This window comes from Ceratotherium simum, chromosome 25 (genome assembly GCF_057802395.1).
Source record: "Ceratotherium simum simum isolate JZ-2026a chromosome 25, ASM5780239v1, whole genome shotgun sequence".
NCBI classification, from domain to species: Eukaryota; Metazoa; Chordata; class Mammalia; order Perissodactyla; family Rhinocerotidae; genus Ceratotherium; species Ceratotherium simum.
In genome coordinates, this window is record NC_141924.1 from 25,954,124 (window position 1) to 25,978,492 (window position 24,369).

Sequence of the window (24,369 nt, forward strand, 5' to 3'; positions counted from 1 at the left end):
AACTTTTCTCAGCTTTTCTATTCTCTGCTGCCAAGCTCTACTAAGTCATAAGCTCAGACTTGTGTGGGGATTGTGTGCGTGTGTGTGTGTGTGCATGTGTGTGTTTAAGGATGAGTTCCTTCCCAGGAGTGCAAAAAAGTCAAACTTGACAGAGTTTTTAAAAAATCTTTAACACTTTTTAAGTGGTAATTTCTTACTTCCTCTGCCCAAAGATGCTAATTTTCTGAAAACAATATGATTATTACATAGGAAAAGTTATTATTTTTTTTAAGTTTTTCTACAGCTCAAAATACTGTGCAGATTTTTGCCCACCACACCCTATAGGTAAGCTAAAAATGTAACTGGAGAAGTGAAGAAAATCTGTACCTCTACTCCCTCCATACTTTTTAAATTTCTCATATTAATCAAGTCTTTAAGATATCTGCCGGTGCTAACTAGGTCTAAGGCATTGAGATAGACTTTCACAAGTTATATGTGGTAGGCTAAATAATGGCCCCCCAAAGATATTCACGTCCTAATCCCACAAACCTATGAACATGTTACATGTTACATAGCAAAAAAAGACTTTGCAGATGTGATTAAATTAAGGGCCTTGAGAAGGGAGAGTATCCTGGATTACCCAGGTGGGTTCAATGTAATCCCAATGGTCCTTATAAGAAAGGCAAGAGGGTCGGAGTCAGAGAAAGATATGTGATGATGGAAGCAGAGGTCAGAGAGACAGAGAAGAAGATGATAGGCTGTTGGTCCTGAGGATGGAGGATGGGGCCATGAGCCAAGGAATGTAGAAGGCCTTTAGAAGCTGGAAAAGGGGAGGAAACAGATTCTCTCTTAAAGCCTCCAGAGGGAGCACAGCCTTGCCAACCAACACATTGATTTTAGGATTTCTGACCTCCATAACTGTAAGATAATAAATCTGTATTGTTTTAAGCCACTAAATTTGTGGTAATTTGTTACAGCAGCAATAGGAAACTAAAAAGTATTTGTTATGGGATAAAAAATGTGCCACCGCCCCAAATTCATATGTGGAAGTCTTAAACCCCAGTAACCTCTGAATGTGACTATACTTGGAGATAAGGTCTTTAAAGACATAATTAGGTCAAGATGAAGTCATTAGGATGGATCCTAATCCAACATGACTGGTGTCCTCATAAGAAAAGGAGATTAGAGCACAGACACGCACAGAGAAAAGACCATGTGAGGACACGGTGAGAAGACGGCCATCTACAAGTAAGGAGAGAAGACTCAGAAGAAACCAACCCTGCCAACACCTTGATCTCAGACTTCACGCCTCCAGAATTGTGAGACAACAAATTTCTCACAAATTGCTACTTTGTTATGGCAACCCTAGCAAACTAATACAGTATGTCACGTAACTCTCACCACCACAGCTTACAATGAGAACACTGAGGCTCAGAGAGAATGGGTAATTTGTTGAGGGTCCCAAAGGTAATAGGAGGCTCTTGAACTGGGCCCAGGTCAGCCTGCCTCTACACTGTTATTCTTGCTCCCATACCAACTGTTCATTCACTCATTCGTTCATTCATGCCAACTCCATGCCAGGCACTGGAGAACAAAGCAAAGACCTGAGCACATGTGGTGCTCACTTCCAGGGGCAGGAGGTGTTATAGGGAGAGGAGATGGCCATAAACAATAAACATCACAAATAAGTAAACTATATAACCCTGTATGATATGGATGTAGCTGCCCAAGAATCCAGCGTGTGTGAGGCATGGCGTTCCACGTGGCACAGGTGGGTTTCCCTCAAGGGAAGCTCTTAGCTACTATGCAGATCATTCCATCATCACACTCACTGTGCTATCTTTGCAGATATTACCGCTCCTTGCAAACATCCCCAAATGCCAATTTTTGACAGAAATTCCTCACTGTAGTCTTTGGAACCCGGAGGTGAATAGCTGTGGGTGGCCTTGGTGAGTGAGGAGCCAAACTCTTTCCACGTATGTAAAACATCTTGTTTTCTGAATATGTCATCAAGAGCTTGACACCAACATTTAAACGCAGCCCTAAAACAGAAACAGAGCATTTCTCCATACATTTTCTGAGATCTCTGTTATTAAATCTATCTTCCAAAAGGGAAAGCAAATGCACTGAAGAAACATTTTAATTAAAAGATTAGAGAATGAATCTATACCATTTATTGCTCATAACCATTTCTCATCAAATGAATAAAATGTAGCAATGGAATATTATCGAAGAACTAAAATTTATGAAAGACAATATTTTTTGACAGTGATTAAAATTTTTTTCAAACAGACAAAAAAAGTTGTCCCTTGTTCCTAAAAATCTACCTTTTTTTTCCTGCAAAGATGAGAAGACTTCCAAGTTCATGCAATGCCTGAACTTTAAGACTCCTTTGATTGCTGGCGTGGAGAACATCTGTATTTTTAATCAAGTGAAAGAACAAATGTCAGTTCCTGGAAAATATTTCCTTTATATTTGCAAGAATATTTTCAACTGCATTATTCCTTAACTGTGTAGATAAGCAAACTTCAAGCTAATAGTGCCTTCAAATGTCACACTATATATACAGAAAGAGAGGAAACGATGTTCTATTTGAACACAGTGGAGTGGGAGACTGGCTCTCAGAGACAAGAAACAAGATCGGGTCTAACAGGTAGGAAACATGGAGAAAGTAGAATGAGAGTCAGCCAGGTAGAGATGGTCGAGAAGAGAAATTCAGAAAAGGGAGAAAGGGCTGGGTGTATATGGAAATGACATGTGTGGCTAGAGTATGGTTCTCTCGGGAGGGTGAAGAAGGAGGTAGTGGTGAGATTACTGAGGCATCTGAATGCTTCATGGAGAAATGTGAACGTTATGCTGTAACAGATGGGAAGCCTCAAAGGGTTTGTGTTTGGGGGGGATTTTTCTGGGGTTTTTTTGTTTGTTTTGCTGAGGAAGATTCACCCTGAACTAACATCTGTGCCCATCTTCCCTTATTTTGTATGTGGGTCGCCGCCACAGCATGGCTGACGAGTGGTGTAGGTCTCTGCCCAGGATCCGAACCCGAGAACCCCAGCTGCTGAAGTGGAGCACGCCGAGCTCAACCACTATGCCACGGGGCTGGCCACCTCGAAGGGTTTGTTTTTGAGCATGGATGTGACAAGATCACAGCATAACAGATTCTTCTCTTTTACTCAAATGCAAAAAAGCATATGTTTAATATCACCTGAATTTTTGTTTTGTTTTGTTTTTCTGATGAATGCATGCATTCAGGGATGTCTAGCAAAAAAACCTAACCCATGTGGCAGTGGTTTCTAATGAGGGCAGTACTGTCCCCCAGAGGGTATTTTCAAAATCTGAGGAAAAGTTTTGTTAGCTGTCACAGTGGGGCATTTCCCGTGTTTCATAGGTGAAGACCAGAGACACTGGATGGCCTTCCCCCACAATGAAGAAAAAGGTGAGAAACCTGTTTAGAATTATCTGAGTCTAACATCTAACTTCATTTTACACATAAAAAGGATAGTTTTGCATGTTTTCAAATGCTCTGAATTTCCCAGAAATGCAACCATGCACTGTAGTACTTTGTTTTCTTCAGACCTTTACCTAGATTTATTTGACATTTCAGAAGATCACCATCACTAAAATTAACAGTGCTGATAGTACTTGAGTCACCGATACAATACACCTGTATCAGTCTGCATTCGTAGCTGTCACATTCATGGTGACTCGACATACAGGACATGTGCATCTGATTGCTTCACTGTAACTTCCAGTGCCTGAGCACTCAAGAGCCACAATAGATTCTCTTATTATAAAGTGATTTTGTTTTATTTATCCTTTATTTTATATTTAGAGCTTCATATTGATTTTTTTTGGAAATATATGTGTAAGAAGAATATATTAAATATAAATTTTATTTCAAGGAGTAAAAGGGGAATTACAAAATGTCTGTTATAAAAAAGGGGGATGCTAGGTCTACAACATGGGTTGAATATATACTGCTGAATTTGTAGAAAAGCCAAATCATGTGGAAAGACAAGGAAAATGGAATCAGCTGGGGCAGAGCAAAAGAACACGACAGTGGCCACATCCCGACAAGCAGTTCACAGATTCACTTAAAGGGTGATGGACAGAAGGGCGGCCTACAATCTCATAATGGCGACAGCCAGGCTGGGAAGGTGGGTAATGGGAGGGGCTGGAAGCTACTCTGTCACTGCCCGCGAGGGTGTGATGAATAGATTCGATGTTGGAGCTCTTTCATCCTACTTTTAAAGATAACATTTCAGGACCAAATGCAATCTCAACATTAATGCAGAAAATCATATTGAAAATGAATACATAATGAATAAATCTTACCAATAGTTCCATAATAAGAGGAAATTACGAGTCCCAGCTGTGAATAGGGAAGTTTGCTTTTCTCTACTGAACTGAAAACTCTGAAGTGTTCCTGAGAAAGGTCGGGGGGTGTTGGCATATGCATCTCTTCTGTTCCCAGGCAAAATTCCACCTTCCCAGTAGTAAATCTTGAATTGCATATTCCTTCTTTGTCTCCTAAATTCATGAAAAAAAAATTAAAAATAAATTTAAAATGGAGAAAGAAGGGAAGTTGATGAGGAGGAAAAAGAAGAAATGGGAAAGGAGAAGAAAGGAAAGATTTTGTATAGCTGAGACTTATTTGCAGTTTGAGTGACATTGTTTCTTTACACTTAGTACGGAGAAGCATTTCTGAAGAGCCCAGGTGTGCGTGGATGGGCTCTCCACTCTTGTTATTTCGTAAAGAACACTACAGAGGGGCAGTTTGCCAGAAAGTAAATGTTGAGATAATGCTTCACTTCTCATGGGGATTGGTGAAAGTTACACAGTGTGGGTTTGCCTTTTTTTTAAGAGCTTCCAACAGTAAGATGTTTGCCTCTGGGGCAGAGACCTCTGGGATAGAAGCAACACATAGGTAGTTCTCACCGGGGGCAAAAAAATGAGAAAGAGCCTGTCTCTTTATAAGATCCGAGGACACGCAGAAAGAAAGGAAAAATATTCTAGGGGAAGTAGTCAAAAGCTGCAAAGAAAGAGAAGCTAATATGGATTTTGAAGTCTATGGCCTGAGGACTGGGAATAAACTACCAAGAATATTTTGTACCAGGTGAGATTTAGAGTGAGTTAGTGTAATCCATTCTTAGGAATTGTATTTGCTTTTTTCACTCATGCCCTTAACTGTTGTTAATGTATGCCATAACTGAAAGAAATTTAAACATGATACGGAGAGCTAATTTAATGTAATGTGAGTCTGTGGACAATACACCAAAAACTGTGGGTACATGTCATAGCAAGTGCTTTTTTAGGGGGGGGAAGGAGGGAATAGCAACAACAAATACATACATACATATATACATACATAAATAAAACTTCTCTCGGTGTTTGTAAAAAAAATTTGGTCAAATTTCTAAAAGGTCAGTTCAGTGAACATTAACACCTTAGGTATAAGTTTAAATCTATTTTTAATAACTTTAAAATATAATTATTTTGTCTATTAAGTTTATTCTTTAAACTTATTACCCTGATAAATTTGAACAGCAAAGATCCTAAACATAAATTAGGATTTTAACAAATTTTAAATAAGTATAGATAATTCAGGATTTTTCCCAGCCTAAGTGTGAGTATACTCTTCCTCTCTGAGGTTACCACTTAACCACTGAAAGCCCTGCTTCAATTGAGTTCCCAGATCGATAGATGTTGACAAGGGAGAAAACAAATAAACGTAATGTAACCAATGATAGTGAACATCCTGTTTTAAGCTAAAAGAAATCTCTAAGATCAAAATATGTGGTATTAATAAGAAATCTTGTTGATGCTTATATTAAAATGCATCCATTTCTATAACACTGATAAAGTAGTGTTTTGGTAAAATGTTCTAGTTAATTCAGTATAAATCAACTCCTCTACTTACAAAAATAACACATGACTACAGTACCGTACTTGCAAAGAAAATGGTAAGAGCATAGACGTACAGAATCAAAAAATGAACAAATATTGTTTTTGTATCTACTCCACTCAAGGGAGTATGGTAGTTTTAGAGAAAGCATAAAAGCAGATGAGTAAGACAGTGCCTTGGATGAAATAAAGTGAGAGAGAGAGAAGATGCAATCCACTAGACAAGAGGAAGAAAGTGAAAGGCAGCAGGGAGTGGGCATGTAAGTGGGGAAAGGAGGAGGCTATGGCAGAATACAGTAGATCCGCAGGGTGGTAACTCCATATAAATAAAGAGAAAGGGATACAGAGCAAGTATTTTACCTTGTGTCTGTGCGAGAAATAATGAAAGCAACTTTCTGCTGTGACGGATTGATCTGTTATGATATTTGGATTTTTCCAAGGTCTCTCTAAAACATCTCAAAGTGTCTGTCACGTCCACGGGCACACAGACAAGCTCTTTGGCGTGGCTGTATTCTGAAAGGAAAGGGGAGAGGAACACTGGGGATGAAATGCTACCGCAAGCCAACTAGTAGCAAAGACTTTCTAATTCAGAGAATTTCTTGGTCCCAAACTAAAGTTGCTAAATTCAAAGCCCTCAGGTCTGCAGCAGGTGTTTCAACGTTCAGATCAAATTTTTTTTTGGTATATCTGAAAGTTCTTTAACAAAAAAAAAGGAAGAAAACTTAGAAAAATTTTGATTCGTATGAAATGCAAATAAGTTTAGATCTTGCCAATTTTCCTTACGAAGCCTCCTACTTTTTCTTTTGCTGATCATAAAAGATGAAATAATCTACTCCTTTTCAGCAGCATCTTCAAAGCAAAGGTGCCTTGGGAAAGAGACGAAAGGAAGAAATAAAGAAGCTTGGAGATGGGCAACTGCTCTCTTAGGAAAAGGAAAAGACAGGTTTCTAACATTGGAGGATGCAGAGGAAAGGAAGATGGGGTCATAAGGGGTATGGAACTAAAACACAGTCCTGAAAGGGGAGAGAGTGGCAGAGAGTTGCTGCGAGGTCTCTGGAGAGGAAGTGATGGCCCAGGAATGGGGCTGCAGGTTTGCTGCATACACTGTGAAGCCGGCACAGGAGAAAGGAGAATCACAGGCTTCAGACGGAATAACAAAGGGATTTACTTCTTCAACAAGTTCAACAGGTCGAATGGCCCCTGTAAAATCAGAGGTCTTGATAGTACGTCAACTTGCTAGGGAGTGGGGCTATAAGAGGTTAAGAGGCACGACCTTTGCCCTGGAGAGTTCACAGTCTAGCTGAAGAGATGAGGCATCCTGGCATGGGAGCATTAAAATCACAGTGAGAGAGAGTATCTGGTTACATGCTAAAATGAGGGAAAGAGAGGAGAGAGAGATCAGCGTAGGGAGGAAAGGATGAGCAGGAAAGACTTTGTGGGAGAGAAGATATGCCAGCTGTGTCTTAGAGGACAGGGAAGATTTGATTAGGAAGAAAGAGGGAAGGGGTTTTAATTAGAACAAGAACAGCTCAAGTTGATTGAGAACTTACACTATGCCAGGAACTATTCTCAATAATTTACTGTGATAGTTTGTTGAATCCTAACAACCATAAGAGGTAAGTACCATTATATCCTCATTTTACAGATGAGGAAAATAAGGCAGAGAGAAGTCTAGTAGCTTCCCTTCGGTCCCAGGACTAGTTTGTGCAAGGAGAGGTATGGAAGCACAAATAAGGATGGTGATTCGGGGCAGTGAGATGACATGGCCAGTCTTTTGAGCAAACAAGGGTTTGCCACAGGCCTGAAGCTCTCACTGAGTAAGTGGCCTTCATCCTCTTTAATGGGGAGCCAAGGAAGGGTTGGGGCAGGACCCTGACGGAAAGAGATTGGTACTTTAGGAAGAGTTAGCTGACAGTTGTATACACAGCAGACTGCAATAGAAAGAGGTTGCTGGCTGGGAGACTGTGAAGCTACAAGAACACCAACATTTTGTGATTTGAACTCAACTAAGGCAGTAGCAATGGGAACAAGAGAGGGACACAGGGAACGCTCCAATGTTAGAGGCGACAGGCAAGTGGTTAATTGGCTATGTGGTAAAGAAAAAAAGGGGGAGGGAATTACCTCTTCCTCGTCCTTTCAAGGCCAATGACCTTACTTCCTACCTCAATGGAAAAAAATTGGAGCAATCCAAAGAGATTTTCCACAAGCCCCCACCACCATATCCACCCAGCCCCCAGCACCTGTGCCCATTTACCCCTCAAGGGCATCACTCCAGCAGTTCTCCTTTCCTTCTCCAAATCATCAATTTTTCCCTCTGCTGAATCATTCCTAACAGCACATTTTGCTGTTTTTCTCCTATTTTTAAAAAATTTTTAAATTAAAAAAAATTTTATGTTCACTGTGGCATTATTCACAATAGCCAAGATATGGAAACAACCTAAGTGTCCAACAACAGATGAATGGGTAAAGAAAATGTGGTATATACATTTGCAACAACATAGATAGACCTTGAGGGCATTATGCTAAGTGAAATAAGTCAGACAAAGATAAATACTGCATGATCTCACTTATATGTGGAATCTAAAAAAAATCAAACTCATAGAAACAGAGAACAGATTGGTGGTTGCTAAAGATGGAGTGTGAGAGGTGGGTGAAATGGGTGAAGGTAGTCAAAAGGTACAAACTTCTGGTTATAAGATAATTAAGTTCTGGGGCTGTAATGTACAGCATGGAGACTACATTTAAGTTTCTAAAAAAGAAAAAAATTTTAAATTTAAGAAAATTAAAAACCTTTCTTTCGACCCTACTTTCCCTCAAGCTACCACCCTATTTTTATGCTCCATTTTACAACAAAACTCCTCAAAAAGTTCTACATTCATTGTTTCTCAGTCTCTCTTAAAGTCATTTAAATCAGGCTTCCTCCCCATCATTCCACCCCAAGGATCTTCCTGTGGCTAAATCTAGTGTTCAATTTTTAGACTCTATCTCACTTAAATTTTCAGCAGCATTTGACCCAGCTGATAACTCCCTTCTCCTTGAAATACTCCCTTCACTTGGCTTAAAGGTCCTTTTCAACCTCACTGATCACTCCTTCTTAGTCCTCTTCGCTAATTCATCCTCATCAACCAAACCTCTTAATACTGGAAAACCCCAGGTCTCAATCCTTAGACTGCCTCTCTTTTCTTCTTAATTTATACTCACCCCCTTGATGATCTCATCTAGTCTCATGGTTTTAAATATCACCTGTATGCTGGCGGCTCTCAAATTTTATCTCTGGCCCCAACTATCCTGAAGTCCAGACTCATCTATCCAACGGTCTACTCTGCTGTGAATCCAATAGACATCTCAAACTTAAAAGGTTCCCAACTCATTTCCTAATCTTCCCCCGCAACCTGCTCATCCCACAGTCTTTCCCCATCTCATTAAAGGGTGGTTCCATTTTTTCAGTTGTTCAGGCCAAAAGCTGAAATCATCTTTGACTCCCCTTCCTCTTTCATGCCCCAAATCAAATTCACAGCAAATCCTATAGGCTCCTCCTTCAGAAAATATCCAGAGTGCCACCGCTTCTCACCAGCTCCACTCTTCACTACCCCTTCCACTTTGTTCCAAGACCTCATCATCTCTTTTAGAATTACTGCAATCACCCTCCTAACCAGTCTCCCTGTTTCCACCCTTTCCACTCCTACTATGTGCTCTCAACACAGCAACCAGAGGATGCCTTTTAAAATTAAGTTATCTCGTGCCACACCTCTGCCCAAGACCCTCCACTGGCTTCCCCATCACCTAGAGCAAACACTAAAGTCCTTCAAAGACCTATAAGGCCCTGCCTGAACTGGCTCCCCATGACCACTCTGACCCCTTCTCTCACTATTCTCCCCCTCACTCCCTCCCACACCAGGCAATCTTCCGCCTCAGGGTCTTGACACCAGCAGTTTATGTTGGTCTAGAACATTCTTCCCTCAGATATCCCCATGTCTTTCTTCCTCAGGTCCTTAAGGTTATTGCTTAACTGTTAACTTCTCAGGAGGCCTTCCTTGATCACTCTATTTAAAATTGTAACACTTCCCCTTCCTGACTTCTCTTTGCTCCGTAGCACTCACCATCTTCTGACGCACTGTTTTACTTGTTTATGGATTGTCTCCTGCCACTAGAATGCCAGTTCCATGAGGGCAGGGATTTTTGTCCATTGTGTCTACTGCTATAACCCCTAACTATAACAGTGCCTGTTACACGGTATGTGCTCAATAAATGCGTGCCAAGTGAATGAATGACAAGTTTTCAAAGCTAAAGGGCTGGGATAAAATTTATTAATAATCACTTCTATAGATCTTAATCTCAATTGATCCTCACAGCACCTTACAAACTAGTAGGGGTAGATGTCACTCACACTTTACAAAGGAGGAAAAGTGAACTTGAGGGACATTAACTTTTTTTAAGCCCTTATAAGACGTAAGAGAGAGAACCAGTCTTCAAGTCCAGTATATTTCCCAGATAGTTTGCCAAAGGGCATCAGATCTTAGGTAACAGGCAATGACCCAGATTTAAGGCCTGAAAATTTGGGCACAGAGATGCTTTGAGAATAGGAGAGGAATAAGCCCAAGATAAGTTAATGAGAAGGAGCCTGGGGTCCTTGTGAGCCCAGGAAGGTCCTGATGGAATTAGCAACATGGTTATATTCTATGGCCATAGAGACAACATCTTTCAATTATACCCTAATGTCTAGAAATCCTGGAGGTTCTAGTCAAACCAGGAACATTGTCACATTGAGAGAAGCACTTGCCCCTCCAACAAGCTCACCCTTGACACACTTCCCTAGCACACATTGAAAGAGGGTCAAATACTTAGGCCAGAGTGGCTCTTATTAACTCCCCGGGAGCTCTCACTCTTCTACCTCACCAATTTCACTCTCTTGTCCACTCCATCCTGTCTCCACCATCTTGCTCCCTCAATTCCCCTATCCTCTAAGCCAAGCCCAGCCCTGCATGATCCCTGACAAAGCACACCCCCACTCCTCCTTATGCATAACATTCTGAAGATTATAGATTTCTGCTCTGTTTTTCTTGCAAGAATTCATGAGCTTGACTTTCATCTTTTTCTCCTTAGAGAGTGAGATCAGGGAAAGGAGTTAAGCGAGCCAAGGAAAAGGAGGAAGCTGGAAGCCCTCACATATTATTATTTTGAGACAGTTACTTTCTCTAGGCCTTAACTTCAAATATCTGTTAAAATTGGGATGATAATATTTACCTCCGAGGGATATTGTTTGGACCTGTGTGGGAAGTGTCCTGCCTAGTGCCTGTCATGGAGTGAGCATTCAATAGATGGAGGCTCACATATTGACCATTAGTCATATATCCTTAAAATATATATTGAGCCCCTACCAGTACTAGGTGCCGTGCTAGGCACTGAGGAGATACAAGTGAACAGAACAGACACACTCCCTGCTCTCACAGAGCTTACATCTAGAATAAAAATCACAAAGGCATGCCAGTGATTGGGGGCAATAAGAGGGAGAGGAGGAAGGGGAGATGTTTGTCATCTTTAAGATACAGGATCTGAATAAAATCATCCTGCTACTTTTATCAAATATCTGCTTATAAGTCATTCTTCACTGGTTTTTTCCTAAACTATATTTCACTTTCTTTTTTTCCTTTTTTCAAGCCCTAGTAAACATTTTTTCTTGTGGGCTAATTAGAGTTCTGTTGGTATTTTTGTGGCTGTCTACAAGAGATAAATGATGCAAAGCAATGAGGAAGTATCATTAGCTTCGGAGGCCTTACCATGACATCTCTGCCTCAAGGGGGTTCCTCTCTGAAAACTTCCATGGATAATTCAAGAAGCTCTTTCAAAGGCACTAATGGCCTCAACAGCTTGAAACAGGTCAGAAGAAGAAGAGGAGGAGGGAGGGAGGAGGAAGGGGAGAACAAAGAAAAGAATTACTGTGTCTCTCATTGTACCAATGTAGACATTAGAACTGAAATGCCAATGACTCCTGAGAGATGGGTCCAAGGAAGGATTCCCAGGAGTGATATGAAATTTGGGCTGCTCTACACACTTGGTCACATCAATCCAGATGCCCAGAGGCAGTGATAAAGCACACCTGCCAAAGAGTTAAAAATTTCAACATAGCTGAAGACCAAATAACCCTCTCAGAGAACTTAAATACCAATAAGGTCAAAACTCAAGAAAGAGATCTCAGACAGAATGCAAAAACAGCTACAATAAAAGACATATCCATAGAGTTATCTCCCCTGTGTAGCCTAACAAGCAGGCAAGTTACTCATCCATACAAAAAGTCATCTATAAAGTGAGGTATTCTCACTTCTCCAAATCCTACAGAGGACTTACCAAATTACATATGCATTATTAAATAGTTAGAGGGAGAATAGAATGCTTTGAAATAATGAGAACACCAAATGTTCCTAGGCACTAGACCATTACAATATCTGTTCTGAAGAATTCAATATATCAAGCATTACCACCAAATGCCATTATGCCAAAAGAAAATTTATGATGTTCTAAAGCAGCAATCGGGTATGGAAATCATCAAGGATATACTTGGTCTTGAAAAAGAATTACAAAGATATCATGGTGACATACATAAGACCCAACACGCTTGTTATAAACATGTTAATGATCTGAGTTCAGTATATTGAAAAAGATTTAGCATCCTAAAAATTTGTCAAATAAGCTCAAAAACGTGGGCCAAAACATGCTCCTAGTCACAGAGGTCCTAGAGTCTTATAAGGAGCTATAAGGTGGATGCCAAGATTTTAATGATAATGTCTCAATATAAAACCTATAATTAGGATACAGGATCGTCTAAAAATTACCATGCCATACAAAAAGTCAGAATAAAGTATCTGTCTCCCCATGACCATTGTTATATAGCATATTTTTTTCTTGAGTGCTGTGAGTTTAGGCAGAGTCTAAGCTGAAAGGGGACAAACAATGAACAGGCCTGATAGCTCAGTGAAGTACTTACAGGTTGAGCAATCAAACAGACCAGGGTTGAATCATGTTCCACCACTTACTAGTAACATTTGTTTTTCTCACCTGTAATGTAACATAATAATATCTACTTCCTAATATTGTAAAAATTAAAGAAGCTAATGGTAATAAGGTACAAAATATAGTGCCTGGCCCAATTAAATATCACTGACATTACAATATCTTTTAGATTTTTATCCATTCAAATATTCATGCTCTAATCATTGCTCAAACTGGCTATACTTCCACCACTGTTGAGAATCAACCCAAAGGACCATTGTAGCCTGATTCTACCTCCCTTCCTTTCTGTCCCACCACCCACCACCTTGCCTGTCCAAATGTAACTTTAACAACAGGCAAGTCAAGTGCTTGTCTGCCATGTTGCACCCTTCATCAATAAGCACCTACCGGTGACATAGGTCTAGATTTTTGCCAGGTATGTTTTTCCCATTCCCTAAGTCACTGTTTTGATGACAAGCATTTTTAACACATTTCCTCAAATTTGTTGCCAGCTCCTTTTAGGATGGAGTGGACAACATATATCACATTCCAAGTTATGGATCCCAAATTGGAGGATCTCCAGAGGTTTGACAGACGAGATCAAGAAAAGGAAAACACACCCAGGAAGAATCACACTCTTTGATGGGGACTACTCGCAGTGATTGACCACAGGAAGGTAGTCCTCCCATTGTTTACTGAATATGAGGGGATAATTTGATTTGTCATTGGCAGTAAAACCTACAAGTTCATGGTCACCAAATTCACTCAATGGGACCCTCTACACTGCTCTGAAGTCCTTCTATTTTCCCTTCTCCTATTTTCCTCAGTGGCCAGTCCTCTCTTTCACATCCCTTCTGAAATCTCCTATCTTATCAACCTCGACCATGCTCTCCACCCTCTACTTTATTAAGAAAAGCTCCAGTACCCAATGAGAACGCCCTCAACTTCTACACTTACCACCCACAAACTTGCCTGCATTTGGGCCTATTCTCCCTTCCTTTCTGCCCTAGCGGGGGGGTGTTCCACCCTCCTGTCTAAGGCTAATTCCCCTGTATCCCATTCTCTGCCTTGTTTCTCCTCAACCTCCTTGCCCTATCAAATATCTTTCTCTCCTGTCTATAAGCTCTCCCTCTCTACTGGCTCTTTCCATTTAATATAGGAATATGTTCCTTGTCTTGTACTAAAAACAGACAAACAAAATAAAGCCCTCTGAGCCCTCCTGAGCTCCACGTTTCCCTCTAGCTGCCTCTGCCTCTGTCTTTCTTGTCACTGCTAAGCTTTCTGAAACGCAATTCTCTGTTCAATGACTCTCTGCAGCACAGCTCACCGTGACCGCACCCGCCACTCAAAATGCTTCCACTCCTCTCCCACCATTTCTTTGAAGCTACTCTTGTTAAGGTCACAAAGTCATTCATTTGACAAATAGATAGTGAGTTCCTACTATGTTTCAGACACTGATGAAGGCATTTCAAAAATATCAGTGAACAAAACAAAGATCCTTTACCTCATAGAGCTTATATTGTATTGGGAAAACAGACTAGTAATCAATAAATACAATAAAGAACTAAGTTACACAGTATGATAGATGGTGATAAGTGCTTCAGAAAAAAGAAAACACTTAGCAGAGTAAAGGGGAATTGGGAGGAGGCGGGCAGGGTGCAGTTTTAAATAGAATGGTCAGAGTAAGCTGCATTGAAAAGAAGAGATGTGCACAAAGATTTAAAGCAGGTGAGGGGTGTATCGGACAGACATCTGGATGGGGGGAGAGCATTTCAAGAAGGAGAAACAGCTAGACCAAGGCCTGAAGGTGAGGGGGTCATAGCAAAAAGGGCAGTGACAGTGACCTCCCAAATACAATAGACAGTCTGTCCTCATCTTAAGTGATCTCTCTGACTGTTGACTGCCTCATCTTCCTCAATGTCTCTCTTGCCTTGGCCTTGTTTCCACCTCCATCATCTGCTGTACCTCCCACCCCTCAGACCACTCCCAGTCTCTTGCAGATACTGCTCTTCCTCTGTTTGCTGTGGAGACAGTCATCAGGGCTCTTCACATATTCTGTCTCTTTATCCTTGGGGCACAGAGTAGGATGACACTTCCCTACCCCTTTTGAAGTTAGATGTGGTCATGTGACTTTGGCCAATGAAATGTTAGCAGAACTGACATGTTCCTTTCAAACAGCAGCTTTAAGAGCCAGTGCATAATTTATATGTATCATGAATATAAACTTATAAAATATAAAAAAGAATATAAAATATATTATTTTCCTGCTTGAACAATGGAGACAATAACAAACCTACCTCATTGGTGGTTGTAAGCTAATACTCACAATGCACTTATAAGAGGGTCTGCTGTTCAATGCATCATAACAATTCTCTTATTGGGGTTGTTAGAATAACGAAATGAGACAATCCATCTAGAGCCTTTAGCATAAAGCTTATAGTATTGGCACATGTGGTCTGGCTTCAAAGGCTGTGCTCTTAACCATTTACTACATGCCTCTCAGTATAGCTCCCCTAGAGGGTAAATCAGTGTTCTATTTCCTGCCTTGGAAACAATCACGGAAGTTTGTGTCAAGATGGAGATCCCATCAACCCACAATAAATAGCAGCTCGGTAGTCAACCTCATTGAACACAGTAGCATGGGCAAAAAATAGACTTCCCCTTGTGTGAAAGCAATGGGATTTGGGGGTTGTCTGTTACTGCTGCACAGCCTAGCTCATTTTGACTGACAAGTCTTCCAAAATGAGGCCAATCTCACGTCTACATTCCACATAACTCTCCCTGGGTGACCTCATACAAGCCCCTGATTTCAACCACTAGCAATATACTGATGACTAAAATACAAATCTCTGCTGAGTGCCTCACGAGTTTATCTAACCATATACTGGATCATTCTACTTAACTGTCATCCAGGCCCCTCAAACTCAGTAATTCCAAGGTCACCGTCTCCTCTGACCTGCCCCTCCCTTCAGTTTTCCTATAGGGTGAAGACATCACATCCATCTAGCCACCCAAGCCAGAAATCAAGGCAACCTGGACTCCTCCCCTCCTCATCTACCCAGTAGAGAACGCAGTCTTGTGGACTTCAGCCTTTCTCTCCTACCTGTCCACTCCTCTACTCTCACCACCTAAGTCCAGGCCCTCATCCTGTCTATAACACACAAGTCAGGAATAGCCACTCTCCCGCTTCCACGTGCTCTCCTTTCAATCCATTCCCCATGCTGCTGCGGAATCTTTCAAGAACACAAATATGATCATTTCACTTTCCTTCTTTAAATCCTTTTAACTAGCTCCCCTCAGCTCTCCAGATAAATCTGAATCTCTTTATCCTGCCTTCTAAGACCCTTAATTATCTAACTCCTGCCAACCTTTCCAACATCAGCTTTTGCTTTTGCTTTTACCTTAGCTCCACTAAATTACTTGCAGTCTCTCAAAAGCGATGCTTGCTGTTAACTATTATTGTTTATAGCAGCAGCAGCAGTCATAATATTACCGATCTTATCATTCTATCCTGTAATCTCTGGTTTACTTATCAGTCTCCTTCAATGGGCTGTAAACTCCTGGATAACAAATCTTTAGTCTCATTCATCTTTGTATTCTCAGTACCCAGGACAGCACTTAACACATGGTAGATACTCAGTAAATGCTTGCTGAATGACTGAATGGTTGCCTGACTGACTCAACAAATGAACGAATGAATGATTACATACATACACACGTACGTACATAAAATCAATAGATAAAGAAATGAAAGAATCCTAACACTTCAAAGGGAAGACTTGCATTTCTTTCTTGTACGAGAAACAGAAACACGAAAAGTGCAATTGAGAGAAGGCATTATTTCCATTTTCATCTTTTTCTATTGCCTCATTCCTACTGGCTGCGCTGCCAGAATATTCCAAGAGGGCTTATTAGTTAAAGCAAAGGAGTCATGATGTTCCCAAATCTTCTCCTGCACTCTCATTAAAAGACTGACAATTTAACTTTGGTAAAGTTGATTGAGAACAATCTATGTGATTATGGAAGTGTAAGTTATTATGGAAGGGAAGACAGAACAAAGAAAATAGCAAAAGGTCAATTTGAAGAGTTCCCAAGTGTGATAAAAACAGGGGAAAATGTACAAAACAGTCTTTTCTCATCTTCATTTTTTTTATCATCAACTTCCTTTCTCCTTCTTCTTTTCTTTTATTTCCCTTCTTTACTTTACAGATTAAATTAATAAAAATGTGTTTTAATTTCCTTTAAGCGACATTTTTAGCAACATAAGATGGTAAATTCCAAATAGGTTATTTTCAGTCAAATAAACCTGCAAAAGAGATTTTGCAAACATTTTAATCATGGAAGATTTGACATGCAGAACACAGGAGCAAACCTTGCTTTAAAAGAGTTTCAAGGGGGCCGGCCCCGTGGTCTAGCGGTTAAGTGCACACGGTCCACTGTTGGCGGCCCAAGTTCAGATCCCAGGCACGGACCTACACACCACTTGTCAGGCCATGCTATGGCGGCATCCCATATAAAGTGGAGGAAGATGGGCATGGATGTTAGCTCAGGGTGATCTTCCTCACAAAAAAAAAAAAAGTAACAAAAAAAATTTAAAAAAAGAGTTTCAAGCTAAAATTGTTTCCAACCTGAATAGATAAGTTTTCTTAGGAAATCTGTGCAGTCCTCTGTATCTGTCACTGTAGCGGTTCGAGGATTAATTTTGAGCTGCTTCCCAATGTAATTTCGGCAGGTTATCTTAAAAAGGAAAGATGAAAACAAATATTACTTAGGTATTTATAGCCAAAAATTTAGCTCATTTGAAATGTTTATCTTATTTCTCATTTGTCAAAAAAAAGAGACAGAAGGATGCTACAAATAAAAGCTCACAGAGCAGCATTCAATCACAAGAACTTTCAAGAAAAAAAGTGGCTACATAATTTTTCATGTTTCTTTTATACAACACAGCTAGAAGAGCATTATACACATTATGTAGAGCAATTAGAATTTGATTTTCTGATATTCTATAAATTTGCTAGTCTAAATATACCTTCCATTATGTAAGTGGAAACATTTAAAATATAGGCTACTTTTTCCAGTGGCAGATTTTTCTACCCTACTTGTAATTAACACAATTTAAACTTCCCTGGTGAAATTTCTCAGAACTAACATCTTCCATAGTATTTTAAAAATTTATTTTCTAATAGATAGTTGTGTCCTGAAATTGTAAAATATCTGGAAACGGAACATTTTTAGCCAGAAGGAAATCTTTTAAAAGGTCTAAGATCTTCATCTCTCTGTTTCTCCACTCCCGCTCCTTGAACTAACCTATTGCTCAAAGTACAGCCCTCCTTGAACCCCCGTCTGACGTAGACGCTGCTTCTGTGTAGCCTCGTGTAGGTACTTCTACAATGAGATGTAAACACAGTGTAATAAAAGGAAAATTCCCTCCCACAGCCTAAGAGGGCCCTGCTTGACCTAGTCCTTCCCACCTCCCCAGCTTCATTAAATAAATCTTTACTGAATACCTATCACATGGCAGGCACTGCTCCAGGCTCAAGAATGATACAGGGGCTGGCCCCGTGGCGTAGCGGTTAAGTACACACGCTCCGCTGCTGGCGGCCCGGGGTTCAGATCCCGGGCACACACCAATGCACTGATTATCAGGCCACGCTATGGCAGCGTCCCATATAAGGTAGTGGAAGATGGGCACAGATGTTAGCCCAGGGCCAGTCTTCCTCAGCAAAAAAGAGGAGGATTGGCACAGATGTTAGCTCAGGGCTGATCTTCCTCACACACAAAAAAAGAATGATATAGCAGAGAACAGAGTAAACAAAAATTCCTATTCTTGGGGCCACCCCCATGGTCTAGTGGTTAAGTTTGGCACGTTCTGCTTGTGCAGCCCAGGTTCGGTTCCTGGGTGTGGACCTATACCGCTCGTCAGTGGCCATGCTGTGGCTGCGACCCACATACAAAATAGAGGAAGACTGGCACAGATGTTAGCTAAGGGTGAATCTTCCTCAAGCAAAAAGAGGAAGATTGGCAACGGATGTTACCTCAGGGCAAATCTTCCACAGCAAAAAAAAAAAAAAAAAAAAATTCCTATTCTTATGGAACTTATTCTAGTGGAAGTAGGAAGATAATAAACAATATAGACAAGTACATTATATAGCATATTAAAGAGTTATAAATGCTATAGAGAGAAATAGAGCAAACAGGTACATAATTTTAAATAGGGAAGGGAGGAAATTCTTCACAGAGAATGTGACATTTAGCAAAGACAGGGAATAGGTGAAAGAAATATCAATGTGGATATTTGGGGGAGGAGCATTCCAAGCAGGGGAACAGCAAATGCAAAGACCCTGAGGCAGGAACATCTTAAAGAACAGAACAGCTGAAACCTGCAGGGGAGTAATAGGAGAGGAGTTCCTGGAGATCACAGGGAGATAAGTTATATGGGGCCTTAAGGCCGTGATAAGGATGTTCACTTTAACTCTGAATCAGATGGGAAGCCGCTGTAGGGTTTAAAGAGGAGGAACAACATGGTCTGACTTAGGTTTGTAAAGGGTCGTTCTATCTGCTGCATTGAGAACAGACTCTAAGCTGGAGGCAGGGGTTCAGGGAGGTTGGAAGCGAGAAAACTAATTAGGAAGTCACTGCATTAATCCAAGCAAATATAGCGATGGCTTGGATCAGAGCAGTAGTGCTAGAGGTAGCGAGAAGTGGTCAGCTTTTGAACGTATTTTGAAGATAGACGATTTGGTAACCAATTCGAAGGCAGGTGTGAAAGCAAGAGAGGAGTCAGGGATGTCGCCAAGGTGTCTGGCCTGAGCAGCGAGGAGAAACGTGGTTGTCATCAACTGAAGTGGGGAAGACTCGACAGAATAGGTTTGTTTGAGATGTGCTACATTTGAGAAGTGTGTTAAACATCTAAGAGATGATATTGATTAGGCAGTGTGACGGTTTTTTGATAAGTTAACTTGGCTAGGCTAAACTATGAGGAAGAAAGGGAAGGAAGAATCCATTTTGCAGCATACACACACCTCATCCCAGTCATTCAATCAAACACTAATCTAGGTGCTGCTCTGAAGGGATTTTGCAGATACTAATTAAAGTCCCTAATAAACTGGCTTTAAACTAGGGAGATTATCCTCAGTGGGCCTGACCTAATCAAGTGAATCCTTGACATGCTGGTGGTCTCCAGACTCCCAACTCCAAGCAGCATCCAAGTCTATAACTGTTCTCTCCTCACTGGATCCTCCCTCATTGACTGTCTATGGATAACAGCTTCTGGCCACACCTGTAGGGTTCCTTCCTGCTCATGATCCTGACTGCCTACCCTACAGATTTTGGACTTGCTTGGCCAGCCCCCACAATCACATAAGCCAATTCTAGATAGATAGATAGGTAGATAGATAGATAGATAGATAGATAGATAGATAGATAGATAGATAGATAGATAGTTAGGTAGACAGACAGATAGATAGAAAGATGGAGAGAAAGAGAGAGAGAGAGAGATTGATAGGCAGATGTTTCTAGTTCTGCTTCTCTGATTGAACCCTAACTGATACAGGCACAAAATTCGGGAGAAATATCTAGACTGGAGATGTAATTCAACAGTCATCAGCATAAAGATAGTGCTTAGAGTCACAGACTGAATTAACTCGCCAAGGCAGAGTAGGTGGACAGAGAAGACAGGAGGACCAAGCACAGAATCTTGGGACACACTAACATTAAGACATTGGGGAGAAGTGGAAGAAGCAACAAAGATGACTCAGAAGGAGCAGCCCACTTGTTTTACTCTCCCCCTTGTCTGCGACACTGCAGCATTCGGGCCTTCTTTCTGGCCCGTCTCAGGACCTTTGTCCCCGTTCTTCCCTTGGGCTGGAATGCTCCTTCTCTCTGTATGGCTGGCCCCTTGCCATCCAATGTTACCATCTCCAGGAGCCCTTCCTGATCCCCTTGCTCAAGTTCCACCTTCCACCCCAGCCTATCTCTATCCCATTGACCTATTTATTTTCTTTAGAGAACTTATAATTATCATAAATCTTTTTATTTATCTGTTTACATGTTTATTATGTGGTCCTTCCTCCATCCCTCTGAAATTAAACTCCACAAAGCAAGAACTCAGACTACATTCTCTCTGCATACGCAGAGAATACGCAGGAGGCAAGAACATGCACAGGCCATAAAGACCCTTTCTGAGAAGAAGAAAATGGAGTCCTCACTGGGTGGCTGCAACCCCACAAGCACAGACTGGTATGTGGGGCAGGGACTGGATTTCAGCCAGGGGCCCTTGAGCAGGACACAGACTGTACAAGGGTACACAATGGCTCTGAGATTAGGTAGTCAATACCTTTTTATTAAAATAATAAATGAGATAATTTACTTATCTCTTTCCTCTACCCAACTCAAAGCTGTACCATGACTTTCGTGGGCCTTAGACACATTTGCCTTTGTGGGCCCATGTCTCCATAAAAAATATTAAAAATTATATTTTATGATTCTGTTGGTATAAATACAAATATATTAATAGTAAAAATTAAAACATTTTCTTTGACCTAAAAGTTACATTTTTCTTCTTATTTAAGAAAAGATTAAAACATTCAGTGGGCCCCTAAAAATGTTGTGGTTCTAGACACTGTCCCCACAGTGCCTAATGGATAAAGCAGCCCTGACCTGAATATAAATTTCTTGGGTACAAGGACTTAATTTTTGTTCACCCTGTATCTGGAAAATACTGGCACATAGCAGGCTGTCAGTAACGTTGGATGATTTGGATGATAAATGCCTAGTGCAAATAATAACATTTATCTGATTCCTAAATCCTTAGGTTTTATATGTGTACTAATAAGAAATAACAACTGTGTGAATAATAGAGCGAAACTTACCTTCTCGTTATATTCAGCCTCATGTCTTACACAGGGTTGTTGGGTAATATCTGGGCCCTTGACCTTAGAAATTCTTAGAAGAAGCTGGCGCTGTGCATATACCAGGAGTGGTGTCACTTGCTCTGTATATCTCTCACTAGACAGGGGTAAAAATAGGTTAAAAAGCAAACATTAGCTAAAACACATTTTTTTCCATGAAGTCTGTCACTTTCAATCGCCTTTACAGCAGTACTTACTGTGAAACTGTATTGAACTGAATGGCAAGTGATACCAATGTTTCCCATTTTTCCACTTGATATAAAACTTCCAGGGATTTTAATACAAAGTCATGGATCCATTTCAAATCAACCACATTCACATCATCCAAAGGATGCTCAAAAGTAAGGCTAGAACCACCATTATCATTTTTAATATTTCCATAGCAGCTTGGAACACTGAACTCTCCTTTTTCCTCAATAACCTGTGAGTAGAACATTGAAAAAAAAATGGTGCAATTTCAGATTTTACTACACATTTTTTTCTGAAAATTCAATGTGCTAGATAAAAATATAACATGGAAAAGAACTGAAGAGAAAAATATTAAAATGTTTTTATTATGCAAATCTAAGCTTGATAATGCTATCCAATAGAACTCTCTGTGATGATGGAAATGTGCTCTATCTGTGTTGTTCAATACAGTAGCTACTAAGCACATGTGGATACTGGGTTATTGAAGTGTAACTAGTGTAACTGGATTTTTTATTTTATTTAATTTTAATTAATTTAAGCTTAAATTTAAATAGCCACATATGGCTAGTCATTACCATGTTAGACAGTACAGATTAAAGTCTATGCTTCTTGGTAAACAGTTATTATCTACTTATGTAAGGATATTAAACCAATTAGGTAAAGTTTTGAGGAAAAACATGTTTTAGTATATACAGATAATTAAGTTTCCCTAATACATGGGTTACATTCATCAATTTGTAGAATAATATGTCCAATTCCCCGATGCAAAGGTCAAACCTATGGAGAAGGAAATCTAGAAAACTCTCTTTTTGCCTAAGTTAAAGAGTTACTATGTAACTAGTGTGTTCATTTCCACAATGCATGAGTCCCTGATGCATTTGTATATACTCCTGGAAATTCTTGAGGCAAAGCAAAGCTCCTTAGATCCACCTATGGGCTAGGCTGCAGCCCAATAAACAGTTGGGTAACTCAAGTCCAGCTCTCTTAACTGGTTTTACCATTAAAGGCAACCCGTGAGTAGGGGAGAGAAGGTATCAACAAAAGTAGAGGATAAACATCCCCTCTAACAAGATTCATAGTCCTTGAAGTTGGAAGAGATCTTGGAAGTCATCTGGCTGTGAAATGCCATATGCATACCTGAAGTCAGGCTGTGAAGGTGTGAATAATAGGTATGACAGCTGTGATCTATGAGATTTTGCCTTCTTAGCGTGGTGCCTCACACGTGGAACAGCTCAGTAAAGGGTAATCGCCATTTTAGTGATGTTATGAGCTCAATCCCTATAATCCACTAATTCTACAGTAAGACTTCCAGCAGCACAGATCTGTATAATGAGTTATCCCTATTTCCTTGGGCTCAGGTTTCCAAGTGGAGGCACTCCTGGGCTTTACTAAATCCTCTTGTTGGGGGTGGAAGAAATCAAACCTGTCCCACTCAACCCTTCCTGGGCAATTGCTCCCTCAGAGCCTGCCTGCTTATAGGATCACACGTTCTTTAGTCAGACATGGGTGAGTTTCCTGGGCCAGACCGAAATAAGTTTCCTGGGCCATCTCTGAAGAAGAGGGGTATCTGCTATCAGTTAGTCATGCTGATGACTATGTGGTAAGTTTATTTCCGGGATAAAGGATAAGGAAGCCCTCTGTGGTTACTACATCTTCCAACATAGCTTTCATCAATAACAAAGCTGACATTGTATCTCCAACTGTCTTATTCTGTGCCCAGCTCTCAATTAATTCTAACCCAAGAGAGGGAAAAAAGAAAGAGTATTATCTATTCACTTCCTAATTTGGGTAACATTACCTAACAACATTGAGAAATAAACAGCACTGGCATTTGGGGATCAAAATAGCATATGAAGAGTGAGGTTTCTGGAATGGTCAAGACCAGAGTCCTTATGTTTTGAAGATTTAGTATGGGTCATGTGTAATTTTTTAAAAACTTTTTATTAAAGAAAATTTCTAACACTTACAAAAATAGAGAAAATAATATAATGAGACCCCATGTACGCACAACCAGCTTCAATAATTCTCAACACCTGGGACCTATTTTGTTTCACGTATTCACATACCCACTTCCCCCATTATTTTAAATTACATCCCCAAAATTATATGAATTAATCTATAAATATTTCAGTATATGTCTCTAAAAAGAGAATTATTTTTACAAAAACATAGCCATGATACTATAATTCCACCTAAAAAAGGAAATTAGCAAATCCTCCTTAAAATCATTGTTGAATAATTAGTGTTCACATTTCCCTTGTTTTATAAAAATTTTTTTAGAGTGCGTTAGTTTGAAATGGGATCAACATAGGGTCCAAACATTGCAATTGGTTATGTCTCTTAAGCCCTTTTTAATCTATAGGTTCCATCTCTTCTTTTTTAACTTCAGTTTTTTGTTGAA

At 40.2% G+C, this 24,369-nt stretch overlaps 1 protein-coding gene across 6 annotated transcripts in view; it reads right to left on the reverse strand.

The window, feature by feature from the left end:
• CFAP54 (cilia and flagella associated protein 54) overlaps nt 1–24,369 on the reverse strand; it is a 289,887-nt gene that overhangs the window by 130,827 nt on the left and 134,691 nt on the right. For 5 of the 6 annotated variants that reach the window (XM_087449072.1, XM_014780106.2, XM_087449071.1 and 2 more), the window contains exons 37-43: nt 21,977–22,200; nt 21,741–21,876; nt 17,499–17,607; nt 6,244–6,396; nt 4,315–4,509; nt 2,307–2,394; nt 1,812–2,021 (exon numbers count right to left, since the gene is read on the reverse strand). In XM_087449072.1, coding sequence (XP_087305198.1) covers nt 1,812–2,021; nt 2,307–2,394; nt 4,315–4,509; nt 6,244–6,396; nt 17,499–17,607; nt 21,741–21,876; nt 21,977–22,200 — 1,115 coding nt within the window. The remainder of the gene's footprint in view (nt 1–1,811; nt 2,022–2,306; nt 2,395–4,314; nt 4,510–6,243; nt 6,397–17,498; nt 17,608–21,740; nt 21,877–21,976; nt 22,201–24,369) is intronic. The other variant, XM_087449073.1, reaches the window with a different exon arrangement.